Source organism: Taudactylus pleione, unplaced genomic scaffold (assembly GCF_031769625.1).
Source record: "Taudactylus pleione unplaced genomic scaffold, aTauple2 ptg000128l, whole genome shotgun sequence".
Classification (NCBI taxonomy): Eukaryota; Metazoa; Chordata; class Amphibia; order Anura; family Myobatrachidae; genus Taudactylus; species Taudactylus pleione.
In genome coordinates, this window is record NW_028284530.1 from 1,484,912 (window position 1) to 1,508,922 (window position 24,011).

General features: G+C 44.1%; 1 protein-coding gene across 1 annotated transcript in view; it reads right to left on the reverse strand.

The window, feature by feature from the left end:
• ERC2 (ELKS/RAB6-interacting/CAST family member 2) overlaps positions 1–24,011 on the reverse strand; it is a 1,040,188-nt gene that overhangs the window by 724,956 nt on the left and 291,221 nt on the right. Inside the window, exons 6-8 of the mRNA XM_088472750.1 lie at positions 13,726–13,767; positions 8,510–8,665; positions 3,434–3,601 (exon numbers count right to left, since the gene is read on the reverse strand). Coding sequence (XP_088328876.1) covers positions 3,434–3,601; positions 8,510–8,665; positions 13,726–13,767 — 366 coding nt within the window. The remainder of the gene's footprint in view (positions 1–3,433; positions 3,602–8,509; positions 8,666–13,725; positions 13,768–24,011) is intronic.

Below are 24,011 nucleotides of genomic sequence, written 5' to 3' on the forward strand. Positions count from 1 at the left end.
TTACACATACACACAACATCCCTACCGTGCTTTTTCAGAAACCACTGTATGCTTCTCCCAATATAATTATCAGTCATAGGTGCGTAGCACAGCCGTGTCACTCTACTCTTGTTATGAGAAGATAAATATCCCAGCTGAAATGCTTGCAGTTTGATATCTCTTCTATTTATAAAGCCTGGGATTTTATATTAAGGTTGTTCGTATACGGACTGCGTGCATATAAATCACAAGTCAATAGTATGTGAAAACAATCAATGTTAATTTGCTGTACAGCGGTGAACGGCACAGAGCCACAGTTTAAATACAAGTAAGTAAATTTTGTATCAATGATAATGGAATTATAGACAAATGTGCCTTAAGTTAAATCTAATCCAGGTAAAGGATGTGGCTTCCAGCCAGCTAACTCAGAGAACACATTTTTATGGCAGCGATCTGAGGCTTCCTTGTGAATGTCAATAATTCATTATAAATATAGCAAGGACTATTTCTTATTTGCTTATTGAGCTGGAACAGCTGGAAACTAATAAATCATAAAGCTGTTAGCATGTTTGGTTTGGACTTATGGAGCATTAATAAAAAGTATATCGAGCGAGCATATTCCTAGCGATGGCTGCTTCCTACTCACAAACATCCTGAAACACATTCCGTTCATAGAAATATCTCACATTTTAATATTCCAGAAACCCTGGGACAGCCACTTACTGAATCTGCATGTTCTTCACAAGACAGCCAGAAAATCTACGAAAGCCTCCTTGTCCCAAAACCAATCACGGCACAGGAGGTTTAAAAGAGAAGAGGGCCCGTGTGCAGGCTCTGTGTGGGCCAACTCCTCTCTGGCATGCGCAGGTCTCCCCGGGAAAATGGTGCCTGTGCCACGATCCTGAAGGCTTCTCTACTGCATATGCGCAAAACACCAGGAAAATGGCCACAGCGACAGACGCAGCACTCTGGGGAGGCAGTATAGTTATATGAGAGTTTTTAGAAAAGAGTTTTAGAAGTAATGTTGCCCATAGCAACCAATCAGATTCTATGTAACATTTAACTAGCACCTTTTAGAAGATAATAGCTAAAATCTGATTGGTTGCTATGGGCAACATCACTTCTAAAACTCACTTCTAAAAACTCTCACTTTAGTAAATTTACCCCTAGGTGTCCAGTGTCCAGTCTTAGCATCCATGTGTGATACTACTAAACAATTGTAACCCTGATGGAAACTTGTAAGTAGAGATGAGCGGTTCGGTTTTGGCTTGAATCTTCCCGCCAAGTTCGGATCTCAGAACGAGCTAAAACGTCATCTTTCACGGACATCTCGGCACAGATGTCTGTGGAAGATGACGTTTAGTCTGTGAAAGATGATGATTCGTCTGTGAAAGATGACGATTTGTCTGTGAAAGATGACGATTAGTCTGTGAAAGATGACGATTCCTCTGTGAAAGATGACGATTCACCTGTGAAAGATGACGATTCACCTTTGAAAGATGATGTTTCGTCTGTGAAAGATGATGTTTCGTCTGTGAAAGATGACGATTAGTCTGTGAAAGATGACGATTAGTCTGTCAAAGATGACGATTCGTCTGTCAAAGATGACGATTCGTCTGTCAAAGATGACGATTCGTCTGTGAAAGATGAAGATTCACCTGTCAAAGATGACGATTCGTCTGTGAAAGATGAAGATTCACCTGTGAAAGATGACGATTCACCTGTGAAAGATGACGATTCGTCTGTGAAAGATGACGATTCGTCTGTGAAAGATGACGATTCGTCTGTGAAAGATGACGATTCGTCTGTGAAAGATGACGATTCGTCTGTGAAAGATGACGATTCGTCTGTGAAAGATGACGATTCGTCTGTGAAAGATGACGATTCGTCTGTGAAAGATGACGATTCGTCTGTGAAAGATGATGTTTTGCCACATTCTGGGATCCAAATTTGGAGGGAAGACTTGAGCCAAAACGGATTCTATGCTTAAGTAGCTAGTAATGTTATCAGACGGGAATCACTGGACACATGTCAAACATCTGACACCCAAACCTTACATTTTGCACACCTTGAAGCTAGGAAGCCTGGGAAATCAATTTCTCACTGAAATATAGTTTGTGGCAATGAAGGATACCCTTATTACTATTATTACTGGGGGATTTTTTTATGCTTCACAGACATTTTATGCAGCACATTACACACATTTGAGCTGATAATGTAGTTTTTGGTACCTGGGATACACAGAGACAAAGTGACTTATAAGAAACTGAAACTATAATTGAGAAAACACCAGCAATCACCCGTACATAAAGGAGGCAGTCATGAACCAGGGTTTCCAGAAAGTCTCATGATACCATTGCAATGTTAAAGGGCTGCATCTTTTAATTTTTTTTTTACACCTCTATGTTTCCTGGACTGCATTCTCCTTCCACTGAGCAAAGGTTCATGGGACTTTCCAATTAGCCGCGAGTTCAGTCATGTGGTGTGTCCATTTTACGCCACTGAAAACCAGACGAACACAATGTTGCACAGGACAAGAAGTTGCGTGGCTTTTTGTATGGATGTCCATTGTCAGTAAGATATGAAGGGAGATGCATCAAGTCTTGGAGTGAGGAAAAGTGGAGTAGTTGCCCAAAGCAAGTAATCAGCTCCTGTCATTTCAAAGACTGTGCTATGTAAATAACAGAAGATGATTGGTTGTTTTGGGCAACTTTTCCACTTTATCTCTCTCCAAGGCTTGACACATCTCCCCCTTTATGGGTAAGGGAAGGAAGAGACAGTTACAGCTGGCGCTTGTGTACGTTTCTCACCCAACCTCTTCCCCCAGCCTGACCAGCTGACCATGTATGTATGTATTATTTAGAATGCAGCTTGAGACAACATACGCTCTGGATGGCCTTGGCCATCGCCAATATAGCCTTGAGGAATAGGAAGCGCATTATAAAAGTCCCTTTCCGATAAAACACACAAACCTCTAGAAGAAACCATACTGTATATACAGTAATTTACTCTAGGCCTTGCATCTTTGTTGCCAGTTAAGATATTTATTATTACTAGTATGTTGTTATACTTTATTTTTTTCTTACTGATTGTAGAGACAAACGTTTCCTGCACTATAGACCGTTTTTGGCTGCGGCCGTCCTTGTACAGGCTAATGGTGCCTAAGCCCTTTGTATGTTTTTTAAGGTTTAAATATGTTTTATCACTTGCACATTTTGGCTACTTTCAGCAATTATGCCAATAAACAGCTGGGCCCATTTTATCCACGAGCCAATAACTCCTTCAAGTTCCACCTTGTAATGTTATTCTTTTTAGCCTAATAGTCATTTCAGAATTTTTCTCATAGTAGAGACCAATAAAAAAACAATTACTTAATCTGTCAGAATTTGTTAGAGCAGATTCACAATACAGCCGGTGATTAATGAGGGCGCTACAGTCAGTGAATGAGTGTTACCTCGGTCTGAAGGATCGCAGCCCTCTGTTCTTTGGCAGTAAGAGATTCCTTAAGTACTTCAATGTGTTGCTTGCAGTCTGAGTTCTGATTGCCAAGAGTTTCCAACTTGGTTTGTAAGGCAAGAAGTTCAGATTCCTTCTTTGACAGCTCCAGCTTCAACTGGTCAATCTTTAAAATGATACAATTCATTATAGACATTTTAAAAAACAATGATAAAATGGGAACATTTTGCATAAGAGTCTGGGAAAAGGAGGGTAGCGAGACCACAGGGTGACACAGATCATATTTGACCCCAGGCCTGAAACTGGCTGCAGAGCTGAGCACCAATCACCAGCTGGGGAAGCAGAGGGAGCTTGGTGGGCCGTGAAGCAGTGAGTAAGACGTAACTTAATCTTCTTTGCATTGAGCAGCTGACTTCCACATCACGTAACCACTCGAAGAGGGAGGATGTGTAGTCTGTACCACGTGTTCTCTCTCCATCCTCAGCTGGATATAATACATGGTTCCTGCTTACTTCATCAAAGGTAAGCAAAGTTTAAGGAAGCAAACTTATGTAGCACTGTACTGCAAATAAGGGGTTTAGTTTTGGTCCTCCTTACAAATGAGGTGCATTAAAAACGACACGCACAAAAGAATAAAGGATGTAAAACTATCAGCAGAATCACGTTGGACATGGTCACCCAGAAGTCCTTTGTTTATCGTAGCTCAATTAGCTCTAATTAGATGTAGTTTTACGTTATTATGAGATTAAGACTAATATGCAGCCCTTTGGAAGACAAAGACCTCAGAAGAAATAATTTGCATTGTATTACTGCCCTTTTTTTTTTATCGACATGAAACTCCAAAGCCACCTGTTTGATACGACACTTTATGGTCTATCAGAGGGCCTGATTCAGAGCCGGACGCTATTTGCGCTCGCTCGTCCAGAAAAAGAGGCTGGCTATTTAAATTGAGCGCTCGCTCTTTGCGGTCTGTTGACGCCTCTATGTCTGAACGAGAGAACAAACCATGCGGACGTTTTTTTGTAAAAAACGCCCCCTGGCCGCTCGCATCATACGTCATCTCCGCTATTTATTAGATTAATCGAGTACATCGAAAGGCGAATTAACTGCTCGCTATTCTTGTGCTTGCATTTTCCTACCGCAATCATGCGAGCAGTTCTGGCTAAAAGACACCCAACTGACGTGGTCGATGACGCTGCTTTGTTAATTATGCACACCCTTAAAACGCCCGTTTTGACCTTTTGGCACGCCTGTGTTCGGATCTCCACTCCCCGTTTTCAAGCACCTTCCCCTGTTACCACCCACAAACGCCTCATCCTGTCACTCAAATTAGCAGGCATTCGCTATTTTGCGAGCACACGATTTTCGACCGCACTGACTGGTTCGTGCATGCGTACTAAAACCCATACGCATGCGCAGATGTGCGAACATCGCTCGGAGCGAACGAGCGGCCGCTTACGAGCGGCTCTGAATCAGGCCCATAGTCCTTTATAGAAGTGAGTAGATCGGTCTGGCTCTGCCCAGTGCTTGCACATCTAGAAGCAAGGAACCTCAGAAGTTATGACGCTTGGGGTATACTTACTAAACAGCGGGATTTCAAAGCGAGGATTTTAATACGGAAACGACAATAAAGGTGAAACAAGCCTGAATTAGCATTCATTACAACTGCCGTTTTAAATTCAACAGCTTTGGAAATCCACTGTTTAAAAATACAGTACCCCTAGAAATTATTCTCAAAACCAAGAGCACAGCCAGTACTAGGTCTACTTACATCAGTAGATCCAAGCCACAAATGACTCTTCATTTTAGGCGATGAGTATATGAAAATGTGATAATGTAAAGTATACAACCCACTCTATGTTGCTTTACAGACCAAGTTAAGAATGTTGGATTGGTGCGTCTGAAAGTTTTGGCTACTCACAACAATCCATCCATAAGTCAATCAGTTTTCACATGCTGGATGAGGACAGTGATTGTTCCTCATATTTGTTATATTTATGTATTTTTAATAGAAATCCCACATGCTTATCACTCACAGTTCATCTCATCTCAGGAATAAAATCATTGAGTTCTGGAGACAACATCAAGAGAAAAAAGTTGGCCGAAGGGTTTGTTTTGTTCAAATTGCACATCTTACCTTGGCATCCAGAAATGTTTGTACATGAGGACAATAGCATTTTAACTTTTAGGATAAAACACAACAAACATTTAACAGATGGAAATGGAGCAGCAGCTTTGTATCATAACAAAAGATACGAAAAAGACAAATATAGAGTTTTTGGGGTATATTTACTAAAGTGCAGGTTTTTAGTAGTGGAGTTGCCCATAGCAACCAATCAGATTCTACTTATCATTTATCTAGCACCTTCTAGAAGATAATAGCTAGAATCTGATTGGTTGCTATGGGCAACAACTATACTTTTAATAACCCGCACTTCAGTAAATATATCCCTTAATGTACATAGTGACTACAAAAATACATTAGGTCAATTGGTGGATTTACAGAGCTACAAAAAAACATCCATTTTTAAACTCACATCGGACAAAGGGCCTGATTCAGAGCCGGACGCTCTGACCAGAGCGCTCGCTCTGAATCAGGGCCCTCCTCCATGAAAATGGAGCGGCCTACTGGCCGCTCGTATAGCTGTGGGTGACCACCCACAGCATATGCGAGCGGCCAAAAAGATGGTCGCGATGGTCTTGACCATCGCGACCATCGGACTTGCGACGGAGACCCTGCGGTAGGGTCTCCCTGCCACAAGCCCTGGAGTGATTGTGGCTCTATCAGAGCCAAAATCACTCCCACTGACATCACTAGTGATGTCAGTGGGGCCGGCTTCAGACGGTAGGCGTTCCCATGGGGACTCCTCCGTCTGGCAGGCACGCCCCCGGCACGCCCACCGAAGGGGGCGTGCTGTCAATCAACATCGACAGCACGCCCGCCTTTGGTGCGAGACCCGGAGCGATGGAAAGCCCGTCGCTCCCCGGGTCTCGCGCATGCGCACGACGGAGCTCCCTCCGTCGTGCGCATGCGCAGTGGGGAACATCGACCCGCTTGCGAGCGTCCTGACGCTCACGAGCGGGTCTGAATGACCCCCAAAGACTACACCCATGTTTAGACTGTAAATAGCAAGTTGATGACCTATTAAGCATACATCTGATAGTCATGTTTTTTTGTTATGCTCTTGCAGATCATTATCTCTATTACAAGATATCTCTGGAGACAAACAAGTAGGGCTAAAGGCGGGTATCCACTAGGCGATTTTGACAGGCGATTGCACGATAACGACGTCGGGCATGTAAATGACAAAAACAACCATCGATGCGCGTGCCCGCTGGTAGTTTTTGCCATCTGTCATCGCCCGTACATGCTGGTTAATCTGACGATCCAGTCAGGTTCAGCATGTGCGGGGATGATGGACGTGCCTGGACTGAACGAGTGAACGTTACATCACTAGACATACAAACGATAGCATGTTTGCAATGTCGTACTCGTGCTCTGGTTTGTATGTTTATAAGTGGATACACACCTTAACAGACACACACACACAAAAACACAACAGAATGACTGATGGAATCCTCCCTGCAGAATTGCACTGTGTCTGTATCAACCTTACATCTAGCATTAAAAAGCTCACGAAAAATGATCACTTGGAAGCCCCAATAAAGTGTCTCAGTTGTTTGACATAGTTTATAACACTTTTTTAATCTTACATTAAAATAATTGTTATTATAGATTGGTGTCTTTTGATTAAATGAGTTTTAAGTTAAGCTCATTGGGGGGATTCAATTAGCCGCAGGACTTACCATGGGATTTTAGCTCAAGGGTTAAGTGCCTGTAGCTATTGAATTACTGCCCGAGAGTAAGCCCCAAGGGACAGTCGCGAGCTTGTTGTGTGCAGTAATTGCATAACTCTGAGCACTGAACTCGGAGTCTATGTCTTACCGTGCACTAGCCACAGGGCTTACCGTGGGATAAAACTGAATAATTCCGGGTACAACCCAGGAGCTAAAAGCCCGCAGCTAATTGGATTCCCTCCTTAGAATGTCATGTTATGGACCATGTGATTTACATGACCTATTACGATCATGCGATCAGACCAATTATTCTGAGATAAATGGAGATTGTACGTGCGTACACATTGCACAATCCTCTGTCAGATCATAACAGATAATTGTACAGTGTGTACCCAGACACTATTGCTTAAAAAGATCACTTATGTGTAAAGGTGTATACACACACAACGATTTTTTTATCGTTTATCGTTCAATCGTTGAAAAAATCGTTCACTTTCTAAGTTAAAACAATGAATGATCATCGTTCATGCGCGTTCACGTTTGTAGTTTGTAGTTCAGTCAGACTGACCAACTGAACGATTTTCATTAAGGGAATATGAAAAAATCTTTTGTAGTTCAAAAAAATGGTTCATTACACTTTAAAAAATTTGACAGATAATCTGACAGAAAATCGTTCATAAAATCGTTGGTAACAAAATTGTTGTGTGAGTATGCAGCTTTAAGGTGCATACACACACAACGATTTTTTTAACGATTTAACTATAATGACGTCGTTATCATTCAATCGTTCAAAAAATCGTTCAGTATAAAACGATAAACGATGAACGATTATCGTTCATGCGCGTTCACGTTTGTTGATTGTAGTTTGTAGTTCAGTCAGACTGGCCAACTGAACGCTTTTCAAGAGAATTTGCAACATTTTTCCTTCAACACACAGAAAATCGTTTATTAAGTAAAGTAAAACCAACTACTTTGTAAAACGATTTTCATTCACTTTTTCAAGCAAAAACTGAATGAAAATCGTTCATTACTTACATCGTTGTGTGTTTATGCACCTTTATACATATAAAGGTGATAGGTCCACTTTAACTTGTTTTAAAGTCTCCCATAGAATGGTGCAAGTAATAATAAAGTTTGTTGCTGTATAGGATTATTCACTGTTTGTATACCTCTAAAACGTTGTTAGGTTTAAAAAACAAAACAAAAACCCCAACAAATTGATTAAACTGCATGCATGACTTATTTGCACATGCTAACGCTATCTCAGCTATCTCACCTTGCTTTTCATAAATTTTGAATGACTTTTATAAACTTCCATTTGTTTGATTTCCTCTTCCCTGTCTTCTATATTCAGGACGCCATTTGTTTTAATGATTTGGATTTCATCTTCAAGGTCTCGCATGTTTCTTTCAAGAGAAGCGATTTTGGTATCCTGTGTGAAGATGGAGATATTACTTGTGTAAATGTTGGTACAGCGGGAAAGTGGGCAGCACTGGAACCTAGTAAGAACGGATTAAGGTGATTAGAAGGCGATATGAGAAGCAGAGTCAGTACATGAGCCTGTTATATACATCACACAGTACATGCCATGCAGATCTACAGTCTCCGTAGTGTGAATACACTGGGGAAAGTAATAAGAGGGGATAGTAAGTACATGATTCACCACAAGGCAGACATTCTCCCATTTCTGTTTTTTTATTCCATTAAACTTGATCAGCACCTAATATCACAATACTGTACATATTAATTCATACAAGGATTCGTATAATAAAACACACAGCTGACCAAATAAAATTGGTCAAATGCTATATTTATAAGTGTAAAGCTTTTGTCCAAGCTTTACTTTAAAAGCAATGGAATGCAATCAGTACCTATAAAACGGAATCGGTATGAATTACTGCCGGACGCAAATCCCGACAGAGGATGCCCGACATGGGTGAAAATCACGATCGTCCCCAGGTAAGTATTTACTAACCTAACCTCCCCCCCCAACCCTCCTTAGGGGTGCCTAACCCTAACCTTCCCCCCAGTGCCTAACCCTAATCCCCCCTCTAAGCTCCTAAACCTAACCCCCCCTTCCCCGCCGCCTACACCTAAGTCCCCCAGGGGGGTGCCTAACCCTAAGTTCCCCCCGGGGGTGCCTAGCGCTAACCCTCCCTTCCCCTAGCCTAACCCTAACCTCCCGGGGGGGTGCTTAACCCTAAGTCCCCCCCGGGAACCCTAAACCTAACTCCCCCTTCCCCGCCGCCTACACCTAAGTCCCCCGGGGGGGTGCCTAACCCTAAGTCCCCCCCGGAGGTGCCTAACCCTAACCCTCCCTTCCCCTAGCCTAACCCTAACCTCCTGGGGGGGTGCTTAACCCTAAGTCCCCCCCGGGAACCCTAAACCTAACCCTCCCCCCGTGCGGCTGTCCGCAGCGGCGTTCGGCAACACTTCGATCGGGATGCCGGGCGCCGGTCTCCCGGCGTCGGTAAAATGACAGGCGTCTAGATTTAGATGCCTGTCATCTAACCCTCGCCGGGATAAAGCAGTCGGGAAGCCGGCCGTCGGGGTTACATCCGCCGGCTTCCCGACTGCATACCTATAAAACAATGATTACTTTTCTTTTAATAATACTTTTATGCCCAAACTCAATGCAACTCTCTCATGACTATATATTAGCAGACCCCAAAACTTATGTTCTACATATTAGGCTTAGAATACTCGTAAAAGGGACAAGATGTCTCAATGTGAATAGACCATCTACCCCTGTCCAATCAGAAATGTTCACAGAGGTCAGAGGGGTGAATGTGATGCGAATTAGAATTACTTTAACTAGAAAGTTCAATTAGTGATGGTCACTTTCTAATCTGATGGCTTGTTGCAGATATTAAGTATAATAACTGCCGGTAATTCTACATACTATTTACTAAACAGCCTAGAAATATTGGGGGAGATTTATCAAAGGTTGGAGACAGATAAAGTACCAATCAATCAGTTCCTGTCATTTTTCAAGAACAGCCTGTACATCAACAGTTGGCAGCTTATAGGTTAGTACTTTATCTTTCTCCACTTTACCTCATTTCAAGCTTTGATACATCTCCCCCATGTTATCACACCTTAGCACAGAAGGGAAAGGGAATCCATCATGCGATAATAATCATTTGTTTGATAAGAGTTCTCCCACAGTTTAGTACAGAGTTAATAAGAAGGAGAGGTTTAGAGGCCATGCCACACACAAAATGTTTGCTATTAGTATATTATAGAGAAATCACAGCAACCAAAGATGATGTTTAGCTGTATAAACATAGTGAATGTCGGTAGAGCTCAGCAAATAAATATATGCAGGAAAATACAAGGCTAGAAAAACAGATAGCAGTATACACTGAAGGGCAGAGCTGTTTACTGCAAGCAGCATCCATGGCAAACCAAACACTCATCCAAGTGATACTGGATCCAATGTAGAGACACACACTGCACACTACATCACACACACTGCGCACTACATCACACACACTGCACACTACATCACACACACTGCACACTACATCACACACACTGCACACTACATCACACACACTGCACACTACATCACACACACTGCGCACTATATCACACACACTGCGCACTACATCACACACACTGCACACTACATCACACACACTGCACACTACATCACACACTGTACTATTCCTGGTAATGTATTCGGGAACAATATGACTATAGACTATTGTACATCATACCATAGATTGCCTAATTATGAGTACACCCAGCCAACCATCGGTTAGCTCATTAGGAAATGTGAGTAGATTGAGATAAAAATGAGCATACCCAAGAACACAGTTCCAGGTAATACAATATGGTGCTGATGGATGTGCTGACCATACGTTTATGTGCATATATCTATACAGGCAAAGCCCACATTTAGGAGAAAAGTATTAATGTCTAATACATAATGCATTTACATTACCTGGCATCTTGTACCATACCAGCCAACATTCATTCAGGCAAAATTGGGACAAGATAACACCCCCCTTCTGGCCCTGATTTGTCTAAATAAAACCCTGATCCATTCAAGCTTCGCCCACTTTGTGGTGATCTGCGCCTGTTATCACTGGCCTCTTTAGGGGTCTGTGAAGCAAGTTTATTGGAGATATGGTGTACAGATGTGTCCTCATCTTTGCTTCAGTGCCCCCAAACATCCCCTCTTGGCGCACCTGGTCCCGTGACATTCTGCATCTTTTTTGCTGAAAATGTGTCTAAGTCGCAATTTCTAAATCGCGATGAACCGAGTGTGCTGATTAATGCAACACTTATATATCTGTGTGCGACTGAGTCTCTACAATGCAGCTTATTTCCTCACCAAGTTCCGTGTACAGACACTGTCGCAAACAGATATACAGGTTGAGTCTCCCATATCCAAATATTCCGAAATACGGAATATTTTTAGCATGATGGAGAAAGTGAAAGCTTTGCTTTCTGATGGTTCAATGTACACAAACTTTGTTTAAAGCACACAATTATTAAAATACAGTGTAAAATAACCTTCAGGCTGTGTGAATAATGTGTTTATGAAACATAAATGAATTTCATGTATATGCACAAACTTTTTTTGATGCACAAAATTATTAAAAATATTGTATAAAACTACCTGCAGGCTGTGTATAAGGTGTGTATAACACATAAATGCATTCTGTGATTAGATTTGGGTCCCATTCCCAAGACATTTCATTATGATATGCAAATATTCCAAAATACGGAATATTCCGATATCCAAAATACCCCTGGTCCCAAGCATTTTGGATATGGGGGACTCAACCTGTACAAGTGTCACATATCAAATTAATCAGCACAGTCTCCTGGCGCCTCCAAGTCGCATCGCATTGCGATTTAGATGCATTTTCGGCAAAAGAAAAAAAAAAAGATAGCCAACGCTAGCAGAGTTGTACGAGATGAGGTAACTCACTAACGCCAGGCATATCGCATTGCATGGCGTATTGAGGCTAGATGAGCAAGGACATTAATTAATCCCATAGTGCAAAATAAAAAAATATATATCTTATTCAATGAATTAAAGAAATAAAATATTAACTCTGTAACATGATTTGTATTTGTACCTTGCTCTCCTGTAATCACAGCAGTTATCTCAGTTGTCTCCTGTTCTCAACACACAATCATTTATACAACACTGTAATAGATTGTATAAAGGCCCAAGGGGAGTATTGTGTGGGAATGACGGGTCGGTCAAGCAAATGGTGCCTGTGCAGTAAACATACTGGGCCTGAGAAGAGGTGCGCGCACTGCCGATGCCGGATTAGTTCGGATTTTACCATCAAATTCGAATTTTTCCCGACAAAAATCGTGTCTCAGAAATAGGCAAAACGTAATCTGTCATGGACAAATATCATCATTCACTGACTTTTGTCCATGAAAGATGACGTTTTGCCTCTTTCTGAGACCCGATTTTTGTCTGGAAAAATCAGAATTTGGCGGGAAAATCTGAACTAATCCGAGCCTGCACATCCCTAATGATAACCAAGACTGGGGTTACTCTAGTCCAGAACTAATACCAAGATGTAGATACGACTATCATACACTGTAGCAGACCTGACAGCAAGGCTTCAGTATAGTGTATAGTATTGCCCTGACTATTTCCTGTACTGCAGGATGAGACAGCAGGAGAAGACAGCTGAAACCATTAAAGGGTGTGGTGTGACTAGCCGACATTCAGAATGTCGACATGGATGCTAGGTTGACAACCAATATGTCGACATGGTTGAAATGCCAATATGTTCAGAATTACCTCATTTATATATCTACGTGTTTTTTTTTGCTTATTTTAGCCTAACCCTAAACCTAACTCCTAAGCCTAAAAATCGACAAAAAGACATATGTCGACGAGGAGATATATTTTTACCATGTCAAAATATTGGTTGTCAACCTATCGTCCATATCAACATTCTGAACCTGTCGACATTCTGATTATCGACTACCTGATCAGATACCATCATTATAGGTAGCAACCTCTGTATGCCCACCCGTACTAGCCTATTACTGTACATAATATATAGCAGGTTCAGTGATCTCATGGACAGCATACTTCTCCCACTCAAACGTTAAGTGCCCAGGAACTGATTAATGCACCTGTAAAGTGAAAAGAGCCCGAATAGCTGGTTCACCTAGCAGCAGTTACAGGAAAGGGAAAGGTTAATGAAGAGAACCAAGTACAAGCAGTGAACTTGATTGGTAACAGTGATCTGCTAGGTCCCTGATAAGGACATTATGAATACTAAATAACACAGGTGGAGTTTGTGTGTCCTGGCTGTAAGGTGTCACTGAGAACAATGTTTTGGTCTACAGACAATTAGGGGAAAAAAAATAGAAGTATTTTATTTTTCACCTGATCATGTGTACAGATGCTGTGACTGAATAGGTCCACACAGAGAAATCAATTCATCATACACACTCAAGCAGTATAAAAAAAGAAACGCACACACAAACCTTTCAACTTACCTGCCAAATAAAATCTGGATCAAAGCACAGAGACGGAGATCTCTACAAGGAGTAAAGTAAAACCACAGATTCATATTCAGTTTGATTCTCCATTTACAGCACATTCAAGTCATCAGTTCTACCTCGTAATCATAACTATGAAGCACTCTTGGCACAGAATCAAAAACACCATAAGCTAAATTACAGTAGCTCTGAAAAGGGGATAGCAGTGATTCGTGGTAAGAGACAGGGGAATGATTATGACATGAAATCGAAATAGCTCTATTCATTAGTGGTGCAGTTATGGAATTTCTGTAATGAAATTCTAGCATTACACTTAAGACAATACAGGGAAAGTCTGCTGTAGCTACAAGCTAATAAAACAATTGGGTCACTCTACAATAAAAGTGGGGTTAAACCTAAGCAAAAAAACTATGATATGCTAAAATTTCACAATAGCTCCATTGACTAAGAACATTTCTTCACTACACACTTCCATACCTATGCGTTAGTTCTGCACGTCACAGACTATCAAAGAAAATATTGCCCTGGTAACAAAGAAAGACCTCTTTTACAAGTGAAGACAATTATTTTCGTAATAAAATGACACATTTTATCTAGGACTGTGCCACATATGCCTTTTTTTGCATCTGCCTATTGTAGTATTATTAAAGCAGCGTTTATGTGCTCTATTCACCTACAGATAGCAGGCAGTATAGACGGGATGCAGTTGATGTGCCAGCAAACGGGATGCCGGCAATCGAAATACCGACGCCGGAATCCCGCTGCCCGGCATAATGCAGACGCTGATGGCCCAATGGACGCCAGGATACTGGCGTCGGCATCCCGACCATCGGAAACCTGAACATTCAGACAGCAATAATTATGAGCGCTTAACCGGTGATAGAGGGGGTTAAGATTAGGCAACCCCGGGGCGACTTAGGGCTAGGCACGCCCCAGGGAGGGTAAGGCTACAGAGAGGGGGCGTTAGGGTTAGGCACCCCCGGGGTGAGGTTAGGGATAGGCACCCCCCGGGAGGGTTAGGTTTAGGGTGCGTGAAGGGGGGGATCAGGCACCATCGGGGGGAGGTTAGAGTTAGGCGCCCCCTTGGGAGGTTACGGTTAGGCACCACTAAGGGAGGGTTAGGGTTGGGGGGGGGGGCGGGGAGAGTTAGGCTACTTACCAGCCCTATTCAGCTGCCGGCAACTCATACCGATTCCATATAGACATACTTGCCGAATCAAGGTATCGTGCAACGGGAGCAGGGTCATAATGACACAAAACACATCACCACACCCCCTGCACTTCCCATTTTGGAGGTCCAAGTTGCAAGTTTAGGGGTTGTGGTGATGAGTTTTGTGCCATAATGGCTCTGCCCCTACACTGTAATACCATGAATCACACAGCAGAGACGGGACATTGCAGATGCAAATCACATCATCAAGCTCCCACCCACTTTTCTGAAAAGTGGGCAGGATCCAGGAGGGTTTCCTGCTTTTCTGGTAGTCAGGGAGACCTCCATGAAATAACACTGTATCAAGCATCTGTTACAAGAGAAGATACTGTCTTCAGTTACTGTGCTTTTATAGTTAAATTATGCAGGATTACAAGTGTGGTCAACTCTTAGCAAATCAAGCACAACAGTGTAGAACACACATTGTAATGCCTTTAAGTCTATACAGTGGTTATACCTGTCTTGAACTCCAGTTTTCAAATTCATTTGTTTTTATTGCATTAAATAGTTGTGGTGGAGTACAATACTATAGGTTACTTGCTTATTGGTTACCGGTAAAAGTGGAGTATTCCTATTTAGAGTACTCAGAAGCAAATTCTACAGTTGGCAAACACTATACAATTAACGGGCGGATCAGCCGACAATTGACTGGTACGATAATTGTATAGTGTGTATGCAGGAGCATTAGCCAATAAATAGCTTTAAACATTCCTGCATCAGTCAAAGCAGGAGGTCAGGATTTGATGCCCTGCTTGACAATCTCATTCCCCGGATATATCGGATCTGCAGAGTTTATCTGCAGGTGTGTACCTAGCTTAAGGCTCGTAATTAAGAAAAAACACATATTTCAGAGAATCCACTAGCCATTTATTTAGTTACAAATGTTGTCATCAGATGGTGCTGTTGCAATACAAATTACTTGAATAGGATTACAATTGTTCAATGTGCCCTCCATTGTGGACAACAATAGTTTCCATTAGAAGAACAGCATTCTCTACAGCAGAACATAACATATCAGATGGAGTAGACAGTACATGATATGAAATGATATCTTTCAGATTTAACACCTGGTTCTTAAAAAAAACTTCACTTCATTTTAGTCCAATAATAGATACATTGTGTCAGCCATTTCGTCACAGGATGTAATGTTTGGAGGCACATTTATATTGTGTATCAATGTTTAATGAATGTATATGTTGTAAAGGTTGAACTGCAGTTCTTATATATGTTTAATACATTTTTATATTAATACTATTCAGTCTTGGGTAATTTGGTATGGGAACTAGCACACTTCTTTAGATTTTGCTTTTTTTGTGAGGGTTTGTGCAAGACCCCTCAGGTGTCAGCAGCTGGTCCCTATACTGGACAGCATTTGAATTTTTCCTTTCCATCCTTCTGAAAGATGCTACTCCCATCAATACTGTTGCCATAAATGGGTGTGCTTGGTCTGCAACAATGTTTAGGTAGGTGGTACATGTCAAAGTAACATTCACATGAATGCCAGGACCCAAGGTTTCCCAGCAGAACATTACCCGGAGCATCACACTGTCTCTGATGTCTTGCCTTCTTCCCATAGTGCACCCTGGTGCCATCTCTTCCCCAGGTAAACAGCGCACACACACCCAACTGTCCACTTAACATAAAAGAAAACGTGATTCATCAGACCAGGTCACCTTCTTCTATTGCTCCATGGTTCTGACACTCACGTGCCAATTGTAGGCTCTTTGAGCAGTGGACAGGAGACAACATGTGCACTCTATCTGATCTGCAGCTACACAGCCCCATACGCAGCAAGCTGCAATGAACAGTGTGTTCTGACACCTTTCTATCATAGCCAGTATTAACCTTTCAGCAATTTGTGCTACAGTAGCTTTTCGGTGGGATCAGACCAGACAGGCTAGCCTTTGCTCCCCACCGTGCATCAATTAGCCTTGGGAACCCATGACCCTGTAGCTGGTTCACCGACTGCTCTTCCTTGGATCACTTTTAGTAAGTACTAACCACTGCAAACCAGGAGCATCACTCAAGACCTGACCTTTTGGAGATGCTCTTACTAAGTCATGTAGACATCACAATTTGTCCCTTGTCAAAGTCGCTCATATCCTTACCCATTTTTCCTGCTTCCAACACATCAACGTCAAGAACTGAGTGTTCACTTGCTGCCTAATGTATCCCACGCCTGTTAAGATACCTGATGAGCTCCTGCACTGTTAAAACCTAAACAAAAGTGCCCATAGCCAATATCAACCCCCTTTCCCGGGAACACACACTTGTTTGTAGGTACTCGGCTGCAGCCTGGACCACGCATTTAAAGTAATAACAGTGCAGGAAGCACAGGTATCAAAATACAGACAAAAGAATCTGACACTCGAAGAACTCATATAGGGAACCACACCTAGATTCTCAGGAGGTCTTCCATCTAGGAATAAACCCAAGCCCTTACTGCTAGAACCAGGGACCAGGCAAGACATGGAATCCTGTGGGAGACTCAGCCAGAACAGGCTCAAGAGCCAGCACCTGATTAAAACTGCTGGCAAACCAATCACAGTCGACCAGGCCAACGCCCAGGCTGACATAACAATAACAGGTGAATAAGTCTGCAACCATTTCAATGATTCAGTCCAGACTCAACCAGCCGAGTACAAATAAAACAACAACTCCCCTTGACAGATGCCATTGCAATGTAATAATCAATGCTATTCACTTCACCTGTCAGTGGTTTTAATGTTATAGCTGATCGTTGTGTGTGTATATATATATATATATATATATATATATATATATAAAAACAAATATATATCTATACAGTCAGGTGCATAAATATTGGGACATTGACAGAATTTTCATATTTTGGCCTCTATTCACCACCACAATGGCTTTGAAATGAAACAAACAAGATGTGCTTTAACTGCAGACTTTCAGATTTAATTTGAGGGTAATTACATCCAAATCAGGTGAATGGTGTAGGAATTACAACGGTTTCTATATGTGCCTCCCAAACGACTTAGGAGTTCCCTGTATTAAGCACAACCAGCACCATGCTAATCAGAGCCAGTCTTGGTTGCCAAAATACAGGGGACGAGCGACGTAGGGGTCCTCTAGAAAAAAATCTGAATTTTCCCATAGAGAAATACCGAGGGGGCATGTTGTTTAAGGGGCACACCTCAAAAGCTATTGGAGGTACGGTGCTGAAATTTGGCATGGGCTGGTAGAACTGTCGCTCGGTGCCAAATTTCAGGGCAAAAATATAAAAAATGAGGACCTGGGAGTATTTTAAATTTCAACTGTTAGTATTTTCTGACACTCAATTAGGACCACTTTTCTGCTGTTCTCTATGGGGGATATTTGGCAAGGCATAACTCAGGGTAGGGGGCAAATTTACACTTTAGGTTTGTTTTATTAGGCAGCTATTGTTCCAGGGTAGGTGCTTTTGGAGTTCAGGTAATTGAGAAAGTTATAGTTTTTAAACTATTACCTCACGAATTCGCCATTATAGAGATAGTAAGTTTCAACTTGATGCGCAGCCTCAGTAGGAGCCTCCATCAGGTGTACTCACTGTGGCTTCACCTGGGTGCACCAAGATGGCAGGTCTGTGTGGGTGGTAGTGGCGGTGGGCCCAGGGGAAGGAAGCAGCTGCAAGCTGCGGCCGAACCTGGGTTATAGCAGGCGTTAGCTGCGGCTGGGACCCATGGGTGTTAGCGGCGGCGGTTGTGCAGGCAGCAGGACCCGGGGGAGATAGCAGCAGACTGATGCAGGCTCGGATTTGAATGATCCGTGATACCTGTATTTAAATAAACACAGAAGCAGGGACAGGTCAGTGAGACCAGTCTGTGCTTCTGTTTAATAAAAAAAAACCCTGTGTAGAAAAAAAAAATTGCGTGGCCCCCTCCCCAATAACAACAACCAGCACCGGGCTTTGGAAAGCCAGTACTGGTTGTGCTAAATACAGGGGACAAATGACGTAGGGGTCGCCGTATGAAGCACAACCAGCACCAGGCTTTTCAGAACCAGTCCTGGTTGCCAAAATACAGGGGACAAATGACGTAGGGGTCCTCCGTATTCAGCGCAACCAGCACTGGGCTGTGCCAGCTCTGGTTCTGGAAATACAGGGGGAAAAAATGCGTAGGGTTGCCCTTACCAGAACCAACAGAGGACTCTTTCTATCAGGGGGGTGTGCCACAGCCAGGGGAGCCCTTTCACCGGGCCACCCAGCTGAAGCATCACCCCTGAACGGTAGTCAGGCCGGAGATCCCTGGGGAACTAGGGAGCCCCCCCAATAAAGGGGTCCCCCTCCTCAGGGCACCCCAGGCCCAGGTTCATAGCCGGGGGCTATCCCCAGCACCCCTGGGCGGTGGGTGCTGGGTTGATTGTTGTGAGGTGCATATGAAAATATAAATATTTCCTTTTGCAGCCCAGCAGGCATCCCCGCATACTGGCACTTGGAGAACCACAAATACCAGCAGGCGGGGCATTAAGGGCCTGTTGGTACCTATTGTACCCCTGCAAAAGAAAAATTTTAATTTAAAAAAAGACACAAGTTTTTAAAGTATTTTATTTAGCTGCACCTTCATCTGGGGGGGCGGCTTCACCTGGAGGGCGGCCTCTGCCGCCCATCCAGGGCTTACGCGGCGTCTTCTTGCTTCATCTGGTCTTCTCCCAGCTCCCCGGCCAACGACTGACTGGACTGTATATAAGCCAGCCGAGGGGGCGAGGCGATGACGTCGCGAGCTGTGATTGGCTCGCGGCGGCCATCTTTGAATTTCAAAAATGGAGCTGATGGGCCATTTCTGAAAAGGGTACGCCTGGTTCTCACCATTGAAGTCAATGGTGAGAACAGCTCATTGGCTGAGAGGCGGAAGGCTCGCCTCTCTCAGCCAATGAGCGCTCTGCACCGGGATTTCTGGACTGAAATCCTGCAGCGGAGCTGTCATTCGGCAGAGGAGACTACTAATGTCCGTGGGCTCGCGTAATTGCGTTTTGTTTTTTGCCAAGACCCTGGATTGCCTACTTTGGAACGAAGAGGATAGATCTATGCATAGGAGGAGGTGAGTATGGAATTTGTATTACAGGTAATCCATTGGATTGTCTACTGGAGAAGAGGACAGATTGGCTTAAGGGATACTAGGTGAGTATGTGAGATAGTATGTATGCATGTATGAGTACATGTGTGTATGCATGTGTGAGTACATGTGTGTGTGCATGTATGTTTTAATAAAATTTTACTTTTCTACGGTGTGTGTGTTCTGTGTTTTTTTAATATTGCTTTTGCTGTGGAACCACAGGTACCAGCAGGCCCGTAATGCTCCGCATGATGATACTTGTGGTTCTCCAAGTACCAGCATGCGGGGGAGGCTTGCTGGGAACTGTAGTTCCACAGCAAAAGCCAATATTTTAACTTTACTTGCACCACAAATTACGCTATCAGCCTGAGGTGCTCTGGAGAGGGGGACCCCTTCATTGGGGGGGGTACCCAGTTCCCCAGGGATCCCCGGCCTGGGCTGACTTGCGGTCAGGGGTGATGCTTCGGCTGGGGGGCCCGGTGAAAGGGCTCCCCTGGCTGTGGAATTAGTTTTCCTGATTAGGCTGCAATACGGCTTAAAATGGATATTTTACGTCACAGAGCCCATCCCTCTGACAAAGTCCTTGATGAAACGCGTTAAGGCGTATATTACTACATGTGTGTACTCCGCGCTTATTTTTAAAAAAAATTTTTTAGCGTAATAACAGTGCTTAGTCCTATGTTCTCCTAGTATTTTTTCTTCTTCAGTTCAAACCTATGAAGTGAAGGTGTAAATAGTTCTCTAACCCTTATATGCAGCACCCAATTGACTTTTTATCAGTAATAAAAGGTGATAAAGCAGTAGCATTTTCATCTTGCTCTATGCCTGCTTAACCCAAAGAGAATACGTCCTGCCAAACTCTTCCGCACCAAAGCCGCCTATTCATTAGAAAAAGGAGCTTCTCAAAATCTGTAAATCTGATAAGAATCCACAAGCTGACAGCAGTGGCGTAACTAGGGTCGAAGAACGGCGCCCTCCCCCCTGCACAAACACATACTAAAATATTTTTGTGCGGCGAAGGCTTGCGTCAATAAAATGGCCGTGGTCACATACCAAAGGGGTGTGGCCACTGAAAACGGGGCGTGTCAAGATAACACTCCATTAATTTCTCATCACTCTGGGAACTTTCCTTTCCATTCCATATGCTACATATGGTGGCTTCTCACGATGTGGAACCTCTGAAGAAATGTATCCTCCCTGGGAAGACGGCATCTTCAGTCAGTATTCACTATTCATGTAGGTCACATCATCCAGAAGATGCCTGTTTGTGTAGGAATATTAACAAGGTCATCATCATACAACAGCAGTTCAACCAGACTCGTTCCCGCTGTGTAACTTCCTTCCCCCGGAGTCTCTCCACCACACAATCTCCCCCTGCATCGTTTCTCAGCTCACCTCCCCCTTGTTGTCTCTCAGCCACACCATCGCCACCCCCCATGCGTTGTCACGCAACACACCATCGCCTACCCCCCTGCGTCGTCTCTCAGCCACACCATCGTCTCCCCCCCTGCATTGTCTCTACACCACACCACCACATCCCCTGCGGCGTCATCTCTCCACACACCATCACCTCCCCCCTGCGTCGTCTCAGCCACACCATCACCTCCAGCCCTACGTCGTCTCTCAGCCACACCTCCCCGCCTCAACTCTCAGCACACCATCGCCTCACCCCCGGGGGTTGTCTCCCCACCCCCACCTTATCTCTCAGCACACCATTGCCTCACCCCCTGCGTTGTCTTTCAGCACAAGATCACCTCCCCCCAGCGTCGTCTCTCAGCCACACCATCATCTCCCCCCGCGTCGTCTTTCAGCCACACCATCACTTCCTCAGCACGTCGTCTCTCAGCCACACCATCACAGATACACATACACACAGACACAGATACACACACATACACACTGACACACACAAGACACAGATGAACACACATTGACACAGATACACACACACACTGACACACACACACTGGCACAGATACACACACACAGATACAGACACAAACACTGATACAGACACACACCTCTTTCACACAAATGCAGCCAGCCAAATAAATACATTGCTGGTATCAATTGTTTTTAAAAGTCACCCCCCCCCTCCCCCACACGGCAGTCCGGCCCCCCATTCTTACCCCTAGTGGCAATCAGCCCCCACCCCCTTCACCGTACCCGCAAAAAAATGAATACACACCTTGCTGCTTCGGAGCGTAGAGAGCGCCGGGGAAGGAAGAATCATCCTGTCACCTGGCGGCAGCTCTCAGGATAGAAGATGGGAAGAGACTGTCTGGGAGGGGCTGCATGCTTCTGCTGCAGCTCCCACTACAGTCAGCCCCAGCCAGCACACTTACCTGCTCATTAGTCACATCAAAGTCTTCTGTCCGGCTGCAATGGTGGCGGGGGGCGGGCGGTGCAGGTACGATACCCTGGCCGGTGGCGCCCCCCTCTGCCCGGCCTTCCATGGCGCCCAGGGCACGTGCTCCGCTCGACCCTCCCTAGTTACACCACTGGTTGACAGCCCTCTACACCTACCGGACAGACTGTGCTGATGCTGAAGGATATGGACATCTTCCTTTAGTCACACAATGGAAAAAACAAGCGCCATGAAGGTGGCATTCACAGACTGACACCCAATGGCTGCGGGGACTGCAAAGCCGACTCAGTAACAGGTAGCCTATTAGCATATTAAATGGAGTGATGAAGTTAGATGTCTAGAGTGGGTTGTGGGTGTAATTAGAATTGGGAGTTCCTAGATTGCTAATAAGTAGAGAAGGGGCTGAAGATCAGATTTGGTCATGGGGCAAGTGGCCGTAACTTACACCAGTAGGGTAAAGAAGTGCAAAGATTGAGTTGGCACTATCGTCCATTCTTTTTGAAAACAGCTAATGTGGTATCAGTTCCTCCTGGAAGAGAGTTGCACAAAGGTGCAATGGACAATCCATGAAGGCAGTGCCAATGCGGACCTATATTGTGTATGACTGGCTTATTATTTCAATAGGGGACACAGAAAACAAAGGCCCTGATTCAGACCCACTCGCGAGCGGCTGTCCGCTCGCAAGTGGGTCGATGGTCTGCATTGCGCATACGCACGACGGAGGGAGCTCCGTCATGCGCATGCGTGAGACGCGACGAGCGAAGGACTTTCCTTCGCTCGTAGTGTCTGATCAAAGGGGGCGTGCTGTCGATGTTGATTGACAGCACGCCCCCTTTGGTGGGCGTGCCTGCCAGACGGAGGCGTTCCCAAGGGAACGCCTACCGTCAGAAGCCGGCCCCACTGACATCACTAGTGATGTCAGTGGGAGTGATTTTGGCTCTGATAGAGCCAAAATCACTCCTGGCCTTGCGGTTGAGAAACTCAACCGCAGGCTTCTGCTCGCACTGGCGATGGTCGCGATGGTCAAGACCATCGCGACCATCATCCTGCACGCTCGTATATGCTGTGGGTGGTGACCCACAGCTATACGAGCGTCCAGGAGGACGCTCCATATTTATGGAGCTGGGCCCTGATTCAGAGCGAGCGCTCTGGTCAGAGCGTCCGGCTCTGAATCAGGGCCAAAATTTGCGGTGACTCCTAATACAGAGTCTCAGCTCCCTTAAAATATATACATATACCATGAGTTCATGGCTGATCCATCTGGATACCATCTAATAAAGAGTTAAGGAATAAAATACTGAAGTCGGCTTTGCCTTACACAAGACCTGTCCAGCATGTACATGTCACGTTAGTGCAAGGGGTAACTTTAATTTTTATGTAAATATATAGTCAATGCAGCTGAAAAAATGGTTTGTGCTGAGTGATTAAATTATTAAGCAACTCTTTCCCCTCCCAGTGTCTTAGGATTCACTAGATCTTGTCTTTTTGATTGTCCTTTTGACTGTGTCATTACACTAAAAGCATTTCAAGATGATTTACCTGGACATTGGCTTGCAGAAAATGCATTCTCTCAGTGGCTGCATTTCCACATAATTAAACTGGCTTTTACGAGATAATGTTCAGTCGATAAACAAAACTGATTTGC